At 40.1% G+C, this 20,549-nt stretch overlaps 1 protein-coding gene across 9 annotated transcripts in view; it reads right to left on the reverse strand.

The window, feature by feature from the left end:
• Positions 1-20,549, reverse strand: part of RPS6KC1 (ribosomal protein S6 kinase C1) — a 92,218-nt gene that overhangs the window by 41,916 nt on the left and 29,753 nt on the right. For all 9 annotated transcript variants that reach the window (XR_015258082.1, XM_086744106.1, XM_086744102.1 and 6 more), the window contains 2 exons: positions 8,502-8,620; positions 1,349-1,441 (listed from right to left, as the gene is read on the reverse strand). Coding sequence is in view for 8 of the 9 variants with exons in the window: in XM_086744106.1 (XP_086600232.1) it covers positions 1,349-1,441; positions 8,502-8,620 (212 nt within the window). In the remaining variant the exon portion in view is untranslated. The remainder of the gene's footprint in view (positions 1-1,348; positions 1,442-8,501; positions 8,621-20,549) is intronic.

The following is a 20,549-nucleotide window of genomic DNA, read 5'->3' on the forward strand; positions in this document are numbered from 1 at the left end:
GATCTAGGAGATCTGATAATGCCATGGCTCCAAAAGCTCCACGCTGACCAAGCATCTTCTCCGGCTGCTGTTCATTATTCTTGTACAAGAACAAAGGTACCAAAAAGGACTTTTTTGGTTCATTTCCAACACTTCCGCAGCCTCACATTATCAGACTAATTCACAAAGTCCATGCCTACTGCATCCATTTAGCAGCTACTCATTTAATTAGTGGCTACTAATCCAACCGATAGGTGCTCTTTCCAACACCTTTGATAGGTATACAGAGAGGAACACAAGCTAAATTCTGTACCTACAACCGAAGAAAGAAGATATAATGAACATGAAGTCAGAGCTGAAAAACTCTTCTGTGCTATAAAAACAATTATAATACCTACTGTATACTGCCCTCTGAGGAGAAGTTATCAACTTACACACATAATTACAACAAAACAGGCAAAGAAAAACAAAAATCAGTCCCCATACCCAGGTTCAGTCCAACAAGAAAAAGAAATTGAGAAATACAAACCTTAAGAGACCAGCTACAGGTTTTCTGATGCCCGTTACAAATGCATAAATTGACCACGCATCAGTACATCATGAACAAACCAGGTATTACAGAAGGAACTATCAAAAGCCGGAAGGGAATTGGTACGGCAAAAAGGAAACGAGCCTTTACAGTCTGCATTAGCCACTGCCACATTGCTGAATAATACATCATCTTAAAAGTATTGGGTAAGGTGATAACTAATCAGCATTATAAAAGAAAAAATGCACCAGTTCTTCTGGTCTTTTAATTAGGCTTGCAAAAAATCTGTATGATGCTTTACTGTTTACAGAGAGGTACTACCCTGGGATTTCGTAAGGCATTATTTGCATGAGTCACAAATAAGCTTGTCTTCATGGCTGAATCTCTATCTTGGCTGAGGATTTGAATTCCAAGTTCTCAGGGAAGGAGAACAGTTGTTGCCTCCCCACCCCAAGCCCCTATTTCAAGAGACAGTTCAAAAGTAGGAATTTGTACCCTTCTGTATTTCGAGTATCCGGCAGTTTATTAAACTGAAAATACATCAACTTGTCCTTACCCCAGTATTGTAACCATGACTTCATTTTTTAAAAACAGGCCTCATCCTATTGAATGCCACCAAACATGTACCTTATCCTTTAGCTCAAATATATTTTGCATGACCTTACATGAATTGCTTAGATAAAAGCCTTTTTTCTTCTACTTTTGTTATTTTAAAGTGCAGATGCATTTGAGTCATTTTCCCCTTTTGTTTCATATCCTTAAGATCCACAGCTTCAAAGACAAAATGTCAGCATGCAGTCGATTTATGACTGAACTCTTGAAGAGACACTGAAGAATTACCTTGTCAATCACCCCAAGGACTCTGAAGGCCTTCAGTTCCTCGGCAGGGCTCCTTAGGTTCCAAGAGGGCCTTGAACTTAGTGATCCTGGAGGCTAATGGAAGATATCAAAGATTATACATCAATCAGGGTGGTACTTGAAGGAAGACTGCCTGCTGAAGCAAATGCCAGGCCGAAGGAAACTAAATTTATCATAAATCAGAGAGAGTGAAGATGAAAGGAGAAGTTTTCTGTTTGTCCTTAGTGAGGGGGGAAAAAAAACAACTTGCAAGTAAATAAAAATTGAGATAATATTGAAAACAAAAAATTTTAAAAGAAAAAATAATGAACTTTTATACTTCCTATGCTTAATGGAACCTGGCAATAGATTACTCAATTCTTACCCCATTATAATAATCAATCAAAGCCTTACAGGTATTCTGGATACAAAATATTTCAGAGATCACTGAGGTGGAGAGAGCAAATTAGAGGCTTTTTAAATCTGAAGAACATAAAATACGGAATTATAAATAGAATTTTCTTGCTCTTTGGTTAGATTTATGAAATCCTTTTAACAACAAGGTGCACAACAGAAATGATTCCTAAAAGTACCTTAGAAAAAGGCAACTAGCTACATATCATTAATCTAGAAATGAACACCATAGCAAGAGAATCGGCAGGTGCTAACTATTCAAGTAGCTAACGCACGTAGATTTTTGTCTGTGCTAGGTACTGTGTATTTTTGTCCGTACTATGTTTTGTAGTTTCTCAAGGCAAACTCAAAGCTTGCATGTCAGAGGAGGGAACAACGTTTCAACTGGAAGTCTTCTGGGACGAAGATCAACTTCTTAAGCATCACATACACCTCTGGCATGTTAACAAACATTTTCAGAAGTTTCTAGTTGCCAACTGAGAGAATTTATTAGAACCTCCTCCAAAAATTCAGCCTGCAGCTTCTATTCAAACCACAGACCTGAATCTCTTCCTCACAAATCAGGTAACTTCATTTGCAGAGTTGTTGAATGTCAAACTCCTTTCAAGCATAACCTGGCCTCCCCAAGTACACTTGGGGAAGGAAGAGGAAGGTGAAACTCCTTGATTTTCAGGTTTCTAAGACATAAAAGCTGTTTATCTAATTTGTCAGCATCCTGGGACAATATTTAACAAAAATGTCACAATGCTTACTGTTGGTAAGCAATTGATGAAATGTTTAAGTATCAGGGAAAATTAAGAAATTTTTCCTTATGATTAGAAACTCCTGGAAAAAACTGAAGATCCTGAACTAGGTCATTCCATTTGCTTCCCCCCTACTGTTTCCCTTCTGGCATCCTTACCGGGCTATCCTCAAAGCCCAGCACACTTTCTCAAAGCCCTCCCCAAAATCGGTTCCCCTTCATGTTGCCAGTCAACCACCTTCTCTCCTTCCAGATTTTCCCCAAAATCAACACTTATTTAAGAACTGCCAGCAAAATTCAACAGAAAGAGTCATAAGCACATGCTCAAAAAGCATGGAGAAAAGTGTGCTTTTCTTTTGTGTTGACGTACTGGGCTTGATGTTTAAAAGAGTTTACTATTTATCTTCATTTATTTGTCTGGATCTTATAATTGTTTTGTCATGTAAGCACTGCCATTTAAAAGTATCAATTGCAGTTAAGAGAAAACAGCCCAGATTCTACAAATTACTAAAGGTTTTAGCATGAAGAAGAAAAAAAAAACTTTATATGAAGTTTTTTCTCCAAATCTAATTTAGGTTCTACATTCTAGTGGGCTGTTGGAAGGTCAAGGGAGTTCTTTTGCTGGGCTGTTTTTGAGAGTGTGCAGTTCTTCTGCAATAACGAAATATTTGCTTTGAAACAAAGAGTTGTGCTAACATAGAGTTTATTCATGACAAGATTTCAAAAGCATTCTGAGGAATACATTTAATGAAAGAGAATATTTCCAAATCCTCTAGACTACTATAAAAGATTTCCACTTCTATCTGCATGCTATTACATTTTATAACCATTCCTCAATAATCAAGCTTTTAAAATTCTCTTATGCATAAAATTTCAACCATGAATTAAGTTCATACATCTCTACAGAAGTTAATAGTAGTCTAATAATGCTATAGAATCAGATTCCTGTACCCATCATGTCTGAAGCAACCGAAATAAAATAGTACATATTTTTGGGTCCTTCTCTAAAATATCACCAATGGTAGCACAGTCAGTAATACTACGTACACACACTGCTTTCCATATACACATTCTGGAGTAACTTCTTACCTTAAAATGATTAACAATCACATCCACAGCGCCCAACAGCTTCTCCGTTTTTATCAGTTTCATGGTATTTTTTGCTCTTTATAGTACTTTGGTTTCACTGTTGCAAAGTCTAATAGAGGAGCCTTGTGCTGAGGAGGCATCACATTTTGTTGTGAAGCAAGCCGGAAGCAAACTCTAAATACCCAATTCCCAGAACTATACCAATTAAGCACTCTATGAAGCTGGCTGCTCCTCTGGATAGAGTAAAAATCCAAGCTCAGCATCTAGCCAGCAATAAGAAAAATAACTAAAATACAGCTCTCATAAAAATAGAGGGGGGAAAAAAAACAACAGGAAGGAGACTTACAGAAAACTCAAAGGCTTCATTTGCCTTTAGAAATAAGGCATTTATATTCTAAGGAAAGTGGCAGGCTACCTTTGCCTGCAGAAGGCCTTCAGCAGCCTGTCCAAATGCTCAGTATGCTGCTCACGTAATCCAGGACCTTCTCTCTTGTGGCTAGGCTCTACGTTTTGAAACTATTTCCAGAATACACTGAGCTGCACAGCTGGAATCATCTGACTTGGGATCAGTGTCACCAGTTCCTTTCCCACCATCACCTTTTGGCTAGCATGTGCTAATTTCAAGTAAAAAAGGATGATGCTGATTGTGATGATGGCCTCTGCAAAGACGCAGTAGCTTGTGGCCACCACTTGCCTTCAGAAGGCAACAGAATCTGAGGATAAAAGAGCACTTTCACGAGCACCAGGCCAGACCCTCAACTGCAGCAAGGAGATGCCTTGTTTTGAAGCAGATGATGCTGGCCTGAGGCTTGAGGCTCCACACCATGGGTGTGAAAGAGCTTCCAGCTGTCCTGGCCTGGCATAACATCCTGGCCCCTTCCTCATTCTGCACCACAGGAAAATAAGGTTGCATCTCTGCATGCATCTGAACGTGGACAGAGCTATGGCGTGCCTCAAAAGGTCCCCAATGACCATCAGTTTGGGACTGCATCTTCTGTGAAGCTGGGACACATCTAGGATCATGCATATCTGGAACCAGTAGCAGACAGGAATGCAGAATGTGATCTTGGAAGCCTTGAGACTGAATTTCTTATTTTATGTTAAATTTACATCTCACAGAACTACAGCAGTGTATTTTCTTTACACTTCATGTAATTTTCATGCACATTTAATGAGAATTTTAGGAAGTCAGATATCGTATGAAAACTGCAAAGACTGAAGACTGCTTTTCCTGTTTGGGCATCAGGCTTGCATGTAACTTTTGTTACTAAATTGCTTTGAAAATCAAAAATAATTGACATTTTAAAAGACAACAGCTTTTATAATGCTGCAAAAAGAGACAATTCTGAATACAAAAAAAAATCTGGGCATAAGTAGAAACAGAAATAATTTCAAAGAGTAAAAAAAATATGCATTATAAAAACACCAAAGTTAAAATGGACCCACAGCCTGTACGTGTAGCTGTGTTGGGCCCACAGCTGACAGCTATGTAAGCCTGGAGCTTTCTGACGGTCAATCCAGTGTGATTCAAAGGCTGCTGCTGCAGTTCCCACTCAGGCTTGGAGTCTGAGTCTCCGCAAAATGGCCTGATGCCGCCATCACACAGCATTCTTCAGCGTTTGTTGTCGAGCAGGCCCTTGAGGCTGCCATGCTCTGCCAGAGGAGGAAGAGAAGGACAGTGCTTGCTGCAGCTTGTTTTTCCAGAAGGTCTGCATGACCGTTTACAACCTCCAGAAGCTGTCTCCACATTTCCTTCTCCTACAGGTCACAGCAAGGCTTTTCTCAATGTTTACAAGACCCTCTCAAGTGAGTTCCCAGTTCATGGTCAGTCACAGTTGCATCAGTTCCCTGTGCTTCTTTTTACCCTTAAGAAATCTTCTATCCATCCTTAAGCCCTCTACTCATAACCTTTTTTTAACAGTGCCAAAGGTTGTCCAAACACCTCCTCTTGTGCTCCTCTCTTCACCACTCAAACTTGCCAGCAGCAGGGTGGTTGCTAAGGATGCTATCCTTGAGGGCTACACTGCTGGCTTTCTGCTGAGGCAAGAAAAGTAACAAACTACTATTGTTCTTTGTTTGGTTTCCATGGCATCAAAGATAATTTTTGCTTCTCAGCTCTGAAATGCCAGAAATTTGGTCTTCGAAGAGACAAGGGCCTGGCATTTTGGGCCGCAGAAGAACGGCTCGCTTCCTTCTGCCTCAGATCCTCAGAGAAAAGCCACTGTGCTTTACTGTCATGTGGTGTTCAGATGGCAAATGGGTGGCTTGGGGTGCATTTAGCAGGCATAGTCTTTTGAGACTGTTGCACATAGTTCAGCACACAGCTGGTAGCCCCAATTTTTGGGAGATATGAGAGGCTGAGGGGTGCAGGACAATAATTGAAACTGCATTTCTGAGCTTACCTTGCTGGACATTTTTCTGGCTTGGTGGATGAGAAAAAAAAGGAAAATGTCATGTCTAAGGAGGCCAGGTGAGCCTAGTTTTGATACTGATTACTGTGGTTTTTCCTTGTAAGAGCACAACAGGAAACACAAAGTTTTCCACATCAGACATGGGTGACAAAGCAGTTCTGCCTTGTAACATCAGGTTATTAACTGCCTTAAACACCAATGCTTGCTTACTAGTCAGACCTTTTCCTCCAAAGTGTAAATGCTCTCAGCACTCCCACTGCCATGAAGTTCCCTGCACTGAACCATGTTTCCCATAGCCAAACTGCACTCTGCCAATTGTAATACAGGCACAGGTACTGCTAGGGTACAGTATTTGTCCATCATTTTCTTGTAAACCAATTTCAGTTAAACAGATCAAACTGTCTTGGGCTAACAGGTATAACAGCACTTCATTAGGACAAGGACACAAAATATCAGCATGTTTCCACTAGGATCTTCCAGGAATCACACTGGATATAGGTGCAAATCATTTCAGTGCACTTATCAGTGTCTGCATGGGGTTGAATAATTCACATGAACCCCAATATAAACTATCTTGCATGGTAAAAAGGATAAGCAGTAACTAAGGTGCAAGAATTCAGATCTGCTCAGCAAACAACATGCAGGAAGAGTCACATTCTTCACTTTCATTAAGACATTAAGCCAAAGCACAGAGCATGCCAATTCTTAGTGGTTCCTACCACTACCCTTACAATAACTTTGGGAGGTAAGTCCCTCTCCCAATTAAATTTCAGCTATCAACTTGGAGACAAGCTGTTCCTCACCACAACCACCATGACCCAGCAGTGCCGTCTGCCCTTGATGTCAGCAAATTCCAAAGCTCTAAGATAAAAGTTAAGTTTATGCATCATGAAAAACAAATAAAATATATTTAAATACATGTACAGACTTAGGTAAAACAAAGCCACATCGTAGAGATATGGTTTTTGTGAACAGGAGAATAAGCCTGGTGTAACATTTTGCTTGTGCAAAGTCAGATTTGCCCTAACTAGTCAACTTTCAGTTTTGACACAGGAGGAGAATGGTATTCTATTATCACTATTTTTTTTTCCTGTCTTACCCCAATTAATCCTGCTTTCCTTTGGATCTGCAAAGAAGGCATGTGCCTTATTCAGTACAGGATAAAAGCGGAAATACTTTACCTCTCAAGCTCACTTACAAAAATGCAAGCTACTTCTTCCTCCTTTCCAACCACAATCAATTTTAAACATATAAAAAGGCAAAAATAGGTTGTTAATAGGTTTTTTCTTGTTCTGCGGTTTCCAAACACATTGAGGTTTTCATTCAATATAGATTCTTCCCCATTTTCAGGGGTGTTTGACCCAAAGAAGGACTACCTAGTAGGAAACCATATCAGTTCAAAATACTAAATTGTTCAAAGTACAATGCACAGCAGCAGCAACACTCCAAATCTCACAAAATATATATCCCATTTGGAACATCCTTAAAATTGTACTTGTGGGCTCTCAACATAAAAAAAAAAAAGCTATCCTTCAAAATCAATTGTTTTGCTTTTTTAATTCACTTATTAGGCAGTCAGTCGGATTTTACAAGGCTTCCCATTTTTGCAGCAGTGGACTCCTTAAAGATTTTTAGGTCTTTGCAAAACAAGCAGCAATGATATTCTGCCCCTTTTGTCCTCACTTGATATAAATGTAGGGACATAGGAAGTTGGTAACTTTTATATTTACTACAACAGGGCGGTCATTGACAATCACACACAGTTTAGCATGACTGCAATAAAAGTCTAAAGTAAGAACAGATAAGTCCCAGAGGAGTTGGTTGGGGAAGGGCAAAGTAGAGATTTATTGAGGGTGCCTTGGAATAAGCTTTGTTTGTCTTTTGTACAGGTACAGATAAGGGTGTTTCTTCTTAAGAAGGTGGGAATTACTACAGAAACACCCCCAAATTTGAGCACTCAAGCACATCCCAGAGAGACATCTGAAGGGATCAGGAAGAACCTTTGCTCAATTAAGTACTTACTTTGTGGAAAATTCATCTCCCATCCCCCTCGCCACGTGCTTGACTCGCTTCTCATACACCATTACATAGTAGGCTAAAGAAACCAACAGCTTTTCTGCTCCCTACAGGACCAAGCAATATTCTCATGGGAAAGTCAAAATAAATGTCACGTTCTGGTGGGTTTTTTTGCTTTACTTTTAAATTATTTAGCATGATTACAAATGTTTACATCATTAACTGCAGAGTAGAAGGAAAGCATGCAGACAACCAGGCCTAGATTAAATCAAGCACTCCTTGTAATGCTATAAAATGCAACCAATAAGAATCAGAAAAGAACAGCAACTTAACAGAAATGTAATATCAAAATACTCCTCAGGCCTCCTGAAAGAAAGAAATTCTAGACAGTTTTTGAACCTCAAGCTCGAATGTGCTTCACTAAAAGACAGGAGAATTTAATTCTACCCAATTCTGGTTCAGAAAAAAAGAAGTTAAAGCTTACCACAGAAACAGATGCATCTCCAGAGGATTTATGGTAAAGACTGGAAATTTTTTCTGCACGCATAAGGTATTCTGCAGTCTTCCTTTTCACTGCTTCTCGACGAGTTGGACTTGATTCACCTCAATGGAGAAAAATAAAGTTACTTTTTCTATAGAGAGAGAGAGGTACTAAGTAATCAAAGCACATGACTGCTTTGATTCTACCTTTTTTATTTCCTTTGGGTTATTCATAATCAAACCTACAGATACGCATCTTATAAAAAGCAAGTACTATGATCTCAGAGTTCTAAAAAAACAACAATTTAAGCCTTGCTATAGACTAAGGTAAATAAAAAGTCTTACCTCATTTTCCTGTAACCTGGTACATGTTCCTATGGTAACATAAGTAAGAACTGAAACAAACCACTAATCCAAATATTGTACCCCAAAAAAAACAAATTAGAGGAGATGCGAGAAGACATTTACAAAACAATAAATGAACTTGGGTTTTTTTCCCCTGTTCCTAATATGGGCTTTCCTAAGGAAAAAAAGACAGTTAGAAATGCTATCAATAGCTAGAAGGTAACATGAGAGACAGCAAGAAGTCTTGCTCAGAGCTTTCCAATGCTACCTACTCCTTGCCTGTTGGCTTGGGGTGACACAGGAAGAAATGAAGTGCTTACACCAACTACTTCACTTCCCAGCTGGCTGAACAATCTTTGTGTTACATCTAATCTATCCAAACTCTTGCAAGAGGTAAGAATTCTATGATATCGCACATATTCCATATTCACTCTGAAACTTTCAGCTTATGTTTAGGCATTCACATCATGAACAGCATATTGTTATAAGATACTCAATTTGTGATGACAACATCCAACCATTCAACCACCAAGCAAAGATAAAAAGATTTTAAGCCACAATTGTTACAGCAGAGAACTGAGATTATTACGCTGAAAAACAGTTACAGACAACTGTCCCAGGAGGGGTCAGAACAACAGCAGAGACTTCACATGGCCCTGAAAGTCTCCCCCAGTCATAAACAAGGTCACCAGAGACTTGCAGAAACACAGCCTTGGCTGTGACAGGCTTTTGCACCGACAGGTGCAAGCCGGCACCTCTCACAAACCAACGTTCAAACAGGGCAAGGAACTGCAAGGATATCTGCCTAACAGCTACTCAACATGAAAGGCAAGGCAAGGAACAGGAGAGGTAATAAATTAAACACACAAATACACAAACCTAACAAACAGCAGATAACAGAGACAATAATGAAGACTAGAACTCATACGACACTGATCAATGGGCCATGAAAGGAACCTCTGAGTGTAACCTTGAAGAATTTCAACCAGAAACTTGGTAACTGATAAGAAAAAAAAAGAGGATTATTGTGGGTTATCAAGAATGAGTCTCATAAAAAAAAAGAAAACTTATTACAGGACATCTGAGGGAGAACTTACTCTGTAAATGCTTGCATGCAAAACTTACTAGGGGGGTTTTCAGGGGAGATTGTGGCAATGTGTAAGACGTGAGATGTTTAGCGGCAGGATTAAAAGTGAGGAAAGGGAGAGGTCAAGGTGGAGCACGGGGCACAAGCATGAGAAAACAGAGGTGGGAATTACATGGGCTGATCATGTGTAAGCAGGCTGCTGGTCCGTACACTTGTCTGTCTTCAGCCCTCCACCTGACCATCACTGTTTGTCCTACCTTCTTATTAAACTTTACTCATCACTATTTTCTGCATGAGCATGCTCATTGTTCTCTGTGCATAAGATATGCCAACAAACTTCAAGCCAGACAAGCAGGCAAGTCAGAGACAAAATGTCTGAGAGCTGGATCATGGAGCTGGCGGGCAGCTAGCTAAAACTCCTGATCCGCAGGTCTTTCCCTGATCAGCAATAGTTCAAAAGAGGCTGGTCTGTTCACGCTGTTTGTGGTTATGTAGGTCTCTCTAAAAGCAATATCCTTATCATAGAATCGTTAGGGTTGGAAGGGACCTTCAAAGACCATCTAGTCCAACCCCCCTGCAGGGAGCAGGGACATCTCCAACCAGATCAAGTTGCTCAGAGCCCCGTCCAACCTGGCCTTAAATGTTTCCAGGGATAGGGCATCCACCACCTCTCTGGGCAACCTGTGCCACTGTTTTACCACCCTCATTGTCAAAGATCTTTTCTTTATATCTAGTCTAAATCTGCCTTCTTCTATTTTAAAACCATTACCCTTTGTCCTATCACAACATGCCATGCAGGGGAGTCTCTCCCTATCTTTCCTGTGAGCCCCTTTTAGGTACTAGAAGGCTGCAATTAGGCCTTCCAGGAGCCTCCTCTTCTCCAAGCTGAACAGCCCCAACTCTCTCAGCCTGTGCTCATAGGAGAGGTGCTCCAGCCCTTTTATCATCTTTGTGGCCCTCCTCTGGACTCACTCCACTAGGTCCACGTCCTTTTTATGTTTGCGGCTCCAGAGCTGGACACAGTACTCCAGGTGGGGTCTCATGACAAGGGGAGAATCACCTCCCTCGACCTGCTTGCCACACTTCTTTTGAGGCAGCCCAGGATGCAGTTGGCATTCTAGGCTGCAAGCACACATTGCCAGATCACATTAAGCTTCTTGTCCACTGCTACGCCTAAGTCCTTCTCCTCAGGGCTGCTCTCAATTCATTCTCCACCCAGCCTGTGTTTGTGCTTGGCATTGCCCCCACCCACATGCAGGACCTTACATCTGGCCTGGTTGAACTTCATGAGGTTGGCACCGGCCCACCTCTCCAGCCTGTCAAGGTCCCTCTGGATGGCATCCCTCCCCTCCAGCATGTCAACCACACCACACAGCTTGGTGTCGTCAGCAAACTTGCTGAGTTCTGCCTGTGTCAATTTGTTTGTGGTCAACCATGTCCATACAGAGTATGTGCATGCACATGCAAGTCCCTCTCAGAAATCTGCACTCAGCTTCACTACTTGTAGGACCTAAGGAAGGGGTAGCTTTAAGACTGATTCCTTAATAAAGGAGGAGGAGCAGGTTGTCCACCTGCTCAATTTTCCCAAAACACTTTCAAGATGGCAGATAATAACAAAAAACTAAGTATAAGGTCTCTTCTGAAAGTTTGTGCAGAGTTCCTCTGCTGCAGGCTCTCAGAGTTGCTGTCTTCTCCTTGCCCCATGCAAGAGGGAATGAATCATTACTCTTGCTTTTAACAATCCTCAGAAGAAGGCAGAGACTCTCTTCTACTTTATGTTGTCATGGTCTACTACTAGTTGTTTTGACCCTGTAAAGATTCCCCCTCCTTTTCATATCATGACTACAAACTACCTAAACACACAGAATTATCACACAGACTCCACCAATAATAAGCAGAAGAGACTTACAATCTACTCCAAGCTTTGCTGTAAGTGATCTATGGCAAATCTTATTATCTACCTCACGGCAGGAGGGAAAAGTGATTGTCACCACCTTGGACAGAGACACACAGCCCCGCTCTGCTTGGTTTGGGAAGAAACTGGACAGTCAGAAATTCAGCGCACTTTCAGCCTACAACACTACAGATATGTAACAATTTCTTTGCAATTTCTCTCCTTCTAAAGATGGAGGGGACTTTGTACCAGGTCCAGCACCTCTAATATCAGTCACCACTTGGTAGGACTCAGCTCAGGAAATTCCCCTAGATGAGACTGCCAGTCTTATTCTCACCTAGGATCTTAAAAAAATAGTAGCACTCAATTGTTTGAACTTGGATTTAGCTTTATCAAAAGAGAACAGATACACAGTATTCTATGTGTGTTGCAATTTCTTAAAACATGATTAACGCTCTTGCTTTCATCTCTACATTTAATCTTACAGCACCATAAAACTTTCTTGCGCCAATCCACTGGTGATCACCCATGTTCTCTTAGACACATGAAGCTCAGGGAAAACAAGTTGTCTGCACAGCAGCAATAAACTCTTCAGCCAGCATTTTCTTCAAGCAGACTGGTAGGAAACTGCTAGGTTACTGTCTAAGGCCATCATAAAAGTCAAGCTTACTGCTTAATTGTTAGTTATGTGTGTTTAGTTGGGATGCTCTGCTTTTTTTCAATGCTTCAGTAATTTTACAGTAATTAACGCAAACAAGCTAGGATGTCCCCTTAGAGCTGTCTTTGTTCTCCCTGCTTTCACAAGACATTAATTTCAGTTTCCTTCTACTGTTCCTTCCTGAGTAATTTGTTAAATAACATTTGTAAATTGTTCACTCATTAAAATCTTAAGAGGGTGTGCATTCACAAAAACAACATTTACTCAACAAGTTCTTGCATCTTATATGTGATTAAGATCATTAACAGATCAGTCTCTGAATACTGCTACAGGTGGATGTTTGAGAATTAGATTTACAGAAGTAAGATGTTGGCTTTTTGTTCTTTACATAAGTTTAACCAAGAAAACATAAAAAGCTACATTCCAATACAAATTCTCATTTAAACAGACAATATCTCAAAAAAAAAATCTGGAAAGAAAGACAGGATATGAATTCTGGAAAAAAAAATGTTACTTAAAAAGCCTTAAACACAGAGTAAGGAGTAATAATAAAGACCTCATTAAATTAAAAATAATCTTCAGCATTTATACCAAATTTCAGGTCATAGAGCTCTTCACTTAAAACCTAATAAATCACTGAAATACAGCACAAGAACAAATCCTTATGTTTAACAGATGTTAAAGCTGTGATGCAGACTTTATGGGGGTTTGTTGTTTTGGTTTTTTTTAGAAGACGATATTGCATTTTGTTGAGATAGTGTTTTTAGTTACACAAAATGTGTACTCTTAAAAGATTCCACTGATTTATTCCTAGTTAAGACCTTTTGATTTAAACACTGTGTGAACATACTGAGCTCTTATTTCCATTCTGTGGTTAGCCCACAATAATCTAAAGAGGTATCTCTCTTTAATTACAATTTATAACTTGAAAGGCATTTTTATTTAAATGACAGCAAACAGGAAATGTTTAAACTGTGTCAAAGCCTTTGATGAATCTTTACAACTGCTCATAAAAGATCATCCTGCTTAAAATAATATTGATTTTTCATTTATTTTCCTAGATACTAGAAGATTTACGTTTCATCTGATCAGGATCAAAGCTTCTCCCCCCTCCTGATCACTGGGATTAAATCAGCAATGTCATTTTACATGTTTAAAAACTACACTGCTAAAGCAAGATATAAAAGTGTAGCAAGGCTGATCATAGAGACCTTAGAATAAAAACCCCTCAAGATTCCCTGTCTCCCTCTCCCTCTGCATTTGCTACGGAGCAGCTGTGCCTCACACAGATTCACATGAATGAAAATATTAAGGCGAGAAACCACCCACTTAGTTTATTTTCCATATGACTTTCCTGTAATTATTTTGTAAACTGTTCACACAACAATATATAAAAACATCTGCAAAAACAGGTAATTAATGTGTCAAGCCAAACTAATGCATTTTTTATGGTGTCCATGCTTCGTCAACTGTAATTATAACTCTTTTTAAGCAAATGATGATGTGTTTGTTGCAATGTGCAAGTGGTTATTTTAGATGCTCTGTTTACTATTACTGCAAACAGAATATAAAAACTCTACAGCTACTTTGTTGCACATATAAGCCTTCATGTACACAAGCACACGCAGGCTTGCTCCCTCATTTTACAAAGGCTTTGCCTATCTCAAAGAAATAAAAACATCTTAAAATCAAAATTGGCTTTGGAAAGGCTGACCAGGCCACCCGCTGACCAAAGTAACAGTAGCCAGGACATTAGGACAGTAGCCAATGATTTAAAATTTGTTCTTTCATTTTTATTTCTAAGGACAGCTCAGATACAATGTATTTACAAAAACAGACGTTCCTAACAACATTCAAATGATCTTGAGGGTTTGATTGAGGAAAACCACAAATATCAGAATAATAGTGCCACTGAGTTCATCTGTGACTTGTCTGTTTGTTTTCCCATAGTCCGCTGATCTGAACAAAAAAACACAGAGAAGCAGCATTTCCGCAGAATAGGTACATATTAGCAGCACCTGCGAAAATAGCAATTTTTTTTTTCTTCTACTCAAGAGAGTCTACTACTCAATCTTTTAGTACCTCAGAAGAGTACGTATCTTTGAAAGATTAGCTAACTCAATGTTGAAGTGTTAAATGTCCAGCTCAGTTCACTTTATTCTGGCATCAAATCTTCTGTAATTTTATCGTATAAGAAAATGATTTATATTCAGGTATTAACTGCAAAGAGCTGTTGAAAAGGGAACATACCAAGTAAATTTAAAAAAAAAATTTTACAAATCTAGGCAGTAAGGACCGTGAAAAAAATCCGTACTTTCCCCTGGAATAACCTGGGGTACTAACAGAACATGCCTCAGATGCACAGAAGCAGTCTCAAACTTGCTCTGGTCCTCCACAGATCTAGGATGAATTCCTGTGGAAGATGCGTATCTTACCAGATGGTAACAAAGACAGCTCTAGTCACCATTTGCCACTAACATACACAATATCCCACATTCAGCAAATCACAGTATATACCCACCCATTCAGGAATTCTAGATATTCATTCTTTCCTTTGTGTCTGATCACCTGAGCATTACAGATTTTCCTTAGGAAGAGCCAGGACATCAGTGCACTCCCTACCTTGACCGAGATGTGGCTATGTCCATACAAAAGGTAAGGCTAAAAAGTTAGTCTGCCCCATTCCTCTGTAACCTTCATATTCCAAATCTTCCTGCTTTTCTCTCAGAGTTACTAAAAATATATGTGAGCTGCCTTTATTTAAGAAGATATCAGAAGATATTTGCTCCAGGAAGGAATGTCCCCTTCAGAACAGGCTACAAGGAACTTGCGGGAGACTGCCTGTTGTGCTAACCCCAAGCTCTATGTTCTTAACAATTTAAACAGTAAAACTTTCTCTAAATACTGAAATCTTCAATGAAACATTTATAATTGCCAAATCTAACAGCTATAATACCATTTTTTATTTTTAAAAGTTTCTTTATCTTCTTCACAGTCTTCCTGCACATATCACCCAGCTGGATTGCTGAATTTTTCAAAGAATCACTCTCTATAAAAATGCAAGGGAGTAAGCCTTAAAAGATTTATTTCTTCTCACAATGAAAAGAGGTTTAGCAGCACCTTCCTTATTAGTGGGTAGCCCAGCTGTTATTTTTGCCTAATTGGTTCAAGAGGACCTCTGTTCTTCTTAGGGCAAACACTTCTTACATCATGTGAAGCAGACTCCTTTGTCCATATTAGCCAAACAAAAGCTCAGGCACACCGCAAGTGACAATGCAACTCTTAAACCAGCACAGGTTTGTGACCACTTTGGACACAGTTTTATAACCCCAAAATTTATTTCAGGAAGTGGAAGAGCTGCTGATTTTGGAATGAGTCTCCACTAACTTCCACAGGAGAGCGAGTAACCTTTAATTTTCAAACAATTACTTAAGTGAAATGAGGCAGGCACTGAGGTAGATGGACACTTCAGCATTGAGGAAAGATGTTATAGATTTCAGCAGCAGGTGGCAATTTGGAATTGTGAAATAAGCCCGCTAGCTCAGCATCTCTAGTACTCTGTATGTTACATTAATGACCAGTTCTTTTCGGGTGGTGGCTAAATTCTGCAACTGAAAAAAGACTATAAATATTTTTTAAAAAATAAGACTGAGGTTAAGCCCTTTAGGGTAAAACACGTTGAAGTGATCTTTTCTCCTCTTTTTTTTATTAAACATTTTGAGAGAGTTAAAATTTATTAAGATGTACCACATATATTGGAACTACTCTTTCTTGCTTTTTGAAGTTTCAGGACAGTACTGTACTCTATCAACCAAGAAGAAAAGCCACTTAAAAGTTAAACCTTACATGCTGAAGCACAAATGTGTGACAGTGAGTGAACATTTAAGAATTCTTCTTCCAACTTTCCAGTGTGCTTATAACCACATCTGTATTTTATACATCATCTTCATTGCAGATTTCTCAAGACACTTACAAATCTTCACTTCCTGTGAAGTTATCAATTCTGCATCCTGTAGCAAACCTAAGGTTACACATCAGTGGTGTAAATGTGTAGATAAACAACCCTTTGGAAAAAAAAAATGTTTGCATATGTGCCAAAGTTAAGATTACACAGAAGAATGGGGTGGGTAAAACGTGTTTGGGTGATCAGTAAAAAGCAGAAGTCAGTAACACTCAAGATAATAAGAAACTTAACTTTCCAGAAACAGTAATCAACAAACATCTGTTTATAGAGAAACTCTCATGTTAAATCCACAAGGTGGTGATAGATTTTCATGCGCATGTGTGACTACCTGGAAAAAACTAAAATGAATGGTCACACAGCACACACCATTTCAGAGAGGAAAAAGTTAACTTCCCATCCATCTGCTAAAACTTGTAGTCTTCAGCTACAAGGTATTCCACCAAAACAAGACTTCACAATGTGAGAAATATCCTTGAACACTTTCCTGTAAAACTACATAAGAATAAGCAAGAAAACCCTGTGAGTGTTGCAAGGAGGACACATGGTGGCATCCCAGCACAGATGAGGATACAAAATGGTGACAATAGCAACAGGTCCTCCAACACAAGCACCAAAGGAACAGGAGGAGAGCACTCTGACAGTCAAAACAAGGAAAGCAGTTACACAGGCCACCACCACAGAAGAGAGGAATAGATTTTACAAGTTCTCTGCACTCTTCCTTCTTAACTGAAAGGAAGAGTTGAAATTAGCACTTGCAACAACAGACACAAAACCATTTGGTTTGGTTTGGGTCCAACCCAAACCATTCTATGATTCAAGGCCAGGCTGGATGGAGCTTTGAGTGACCTGGTCTGGTGGAAAGTGTCCTTGCCCAGGGCACAGGGATTGGAATTAGATGATATTTAAGGTCCCTTCAACCCAAAGCACTCTATGATTCTATGAAGCACTCCTTGTTTCAGAGCAGAGGAAATCCAGACACACAGACACCTACCCCTTCAAGTAAGAACAAGTTACTGCAGTTTGTAGGATAAAGTATTAGAGAAAGAAAGAAACGAAAAAAGACAGATGAAGAACCAACTATGAGATTCCTCCATCATGGTGGTCTAATACTACTCTCATCTTTGTATTAAATATAACTCATATGTACTTTTATATAGTACTATGGGAAATGGTGTCTTTCCATGAGCAATCACATTTTACTGATTTAGATCTCTTAAAACATAAGAGCCAGAGGCAGGACCTGTAGAGATCAAACATGTACTAGTCCTTCTAAACAGTTCTGAAGCTAGAGAGGCTATTTTAAGGTACTGTAAGGGAAAAGAGGGAAACAGGATAGGAAAAGAGAAAGGAGGATGTGAAAAGAGAGAAGTTGTATATGCAAGAACTACTGGGGGCGGGGGGGCAGGGGAGGCAGGAGATCAGAGCACCAATTATTACGCAGCATCATGGCCTTAAACACATCTATGCAATTTTTCTATTCCAGCTAGAAATTTGCCTCAATTCACCTACACTGCCCGAGGCATCTAATTCTGCAGCCAGAGACTTCAATTTTCTCACCTAAGGACTGTAACCTAGATCAGTCTGTTCTGTCTATACTGTATGCTGGAAGAAGTGTGTCAACCCTACCAGGTCTTCTGATGGGAGGTAGAAACCCCCACACAGCAGCAGTCAAAAAAAGATTAACGCACTTAGCTGCAGCTAAGTGCTGGCTAACAACAGCCGAGATAAAAGGCTGTGCAGGCAGGAAGAGATGTCTGTCAAAGAGGCTGGGCACAAGCAGCAACCTGGCAAGGAGCTGCTATGAGGACAGACTCAGAAATCTTGGAAAGGTGAGATGAACACCAAGCCAACGCAGCTAGCTGTGTCCCCCAGAAGAGGGAAGAAAACAGGCCCACCACATCACATGATAAGCAACCACATTCAGAGTAACCTCTGCATCATGTCTGACACGTTGGCTTAAAGGCATTGCTACAATTCACCTTTACATGTATCGTAAGGCTCTAAGCTGTGCAGCAGGTACTAAATCCCAGTCCCTTATCAGCCTCTTAGTGCAGAAGTCTTGCAGTTTAAGTGGAACTTTGCCTTAAGTGTTCCTTTACATAGCTGAATCTGGCTGTATTTACACATTCACCAACTTCACCATACTTCACTGGTAGATGCTGTATTTTACTGCTTTGCCACAATGAAGCGTCTAAACCCAGTACTCTTGCATAGGGAATGACATCACTCAAGGTGATCCACTCAGCATCTACTGCACAGTGATGGATCCTATAGCACTAATCTGCTCTGAAGCTCTGTAAGGTCAGCAGTGGGCTTGGAAGCCAATACATTTCAGTTATGAACAGCTCATAGCCCATATTAGCATGAGTTTCAGCATCACCAGCAGCACAGTGGGATTAGATGATTTTTTTTTTTTTAAGCAAATCTTAATCTAGCTGCTTGTCAATAGACAAGTCCTCTCCCAAACATGTAATCTTCTGAAATAGCAGCTGTGATTTCAAGGTTGCATGAAGCACTAGGAGAGAGGGAGCACTTTGCACGGGTTGGGCTTTCTAAGCAACCAAAGGGCCCTAACAGCACCCTCACAGCCCAACAGCAGGAAACAGAGACAGTTTTCAGTTCCTTTGGAAGGAACTGGGGCAGGTAGTCTTTGCCTTGGCTGGTCCCAGCCTCAGTGGAAGAGTAAAGCTACAACGGCAAGTAAGGTGAGCAATGATACACCATAGGAGCACAGAGGACTGTGATCAGGTCAGGGAGAATTACACTTCTGTCAGTCACCCTGCAATTAACCTTTCCCTGTGGGGCCCACCACAACTGTAAGGGTTTCTCTGCAGACATCAGCTCACACCCCAATGCACCTTCTCAGAAAACTGGTCTGTTGTTTCCTCAAAGACATTGCTCCAATCAGGCACAGCCGCTGGGTAGTTCAGAAACTGCCTAAGAGATTGTTACTCTCAAAGAGAAGTACTGCTTAAAAGGACTTAACAAGTGAAAGGAATTTAAAATAGCTACTGTGCTGTAACAGAAGTTGTCTTCATAAGTGCCATTCAACAAACAAGAAAAGGTGCTTTTCACTCTGGAAGCCAGAGGCGTGCTCTTGGAACAGCCATGGCTGTTCCCCTTTATCATAAAGTACTATCTCCTTGGCATTCTGTCAAGCATGCTCCTGTTTGCATCCCTGGCTCCATCACAAGTTCAAATCATAGCCCATCATAATCCCAGTAATTAAACACAAGGTCTGTTTTCCGTATATCCAAAAATATCACCTAGTTGTCCAAAGTATTCCCAACGTTTCATTGTATACGCATTTCTGGATTAGAAGTCAAAGTCATTTTAGCAAGGTTCCAGTAACTTGTGTAATTTTTGTTCCAGCTCTGCTTACTGGATAAACATTAAAATAGCACAGAGCAGTGCAAAACTGATATTTGCAGACTGCTTTCAAAGACATCAGCAGCTTATCTAGAAGTTGTAGACACCTAATGTAAAACACAGATACCTGGAAACCAGCTTGTGGCTGCTGTGACTTAAGAGGCATCACATACTTCATGCAACAAGGTCCACGCTGCCTAGCCAAATCAGCCCCCTAAACCAAATAAATAGTCTGTATGCCCAGCCACAGCTACTACACATGTGAAAACAAACACCCCAAATCTCTGACACAGTAAGTGGATCATCTCCCTCTGGATGTTAATGTGCAACATGGAACCTTGTATGTAACAGACCAGCTATGAAGATATTTACTTTCTAAACCACAGGAACAGATCCTCTGTTTTTCTACATGAATTAGACTGACCACCATGTGAAGCATTCTTGCTTGTGTTACTGAAACCCAGTAATAAGCAATAACGTTAACTCTGCGTTTATCACACAGCTCAGACTGCCCAGATCCATAACGGATATAAACCAAGAACGGATGGAGTTGGAAAAAGAGGAGCAGTTTATACAAACAGGACTCCCTCCTTCATTATAAAAAAAACCTCCATAATTTCAGCCTCTTGATCTATTTTCTCCTAACATAAACTATGCCCTACACCAAAGTCAGGGAAAGCACTACTTCACATGAAACACAGTTCACTTCCAGCCTAGAAGTTGGTGGCTTGCTAT

Source organism: Chlamydotis macqueenii, chromosome 3, assembly GCF_036417535.1.
Source record: "Chlamydotis macqueenii isolate bChlMac1 chromosome 3, bChlMac1.mat, whole genome shotgun sequence".
NCBI lineage: Eukaryota > Metazoa > Chordata > Aves > Otidiformes > Otididae > Chlamydotis > Chlamydotis macqueenii.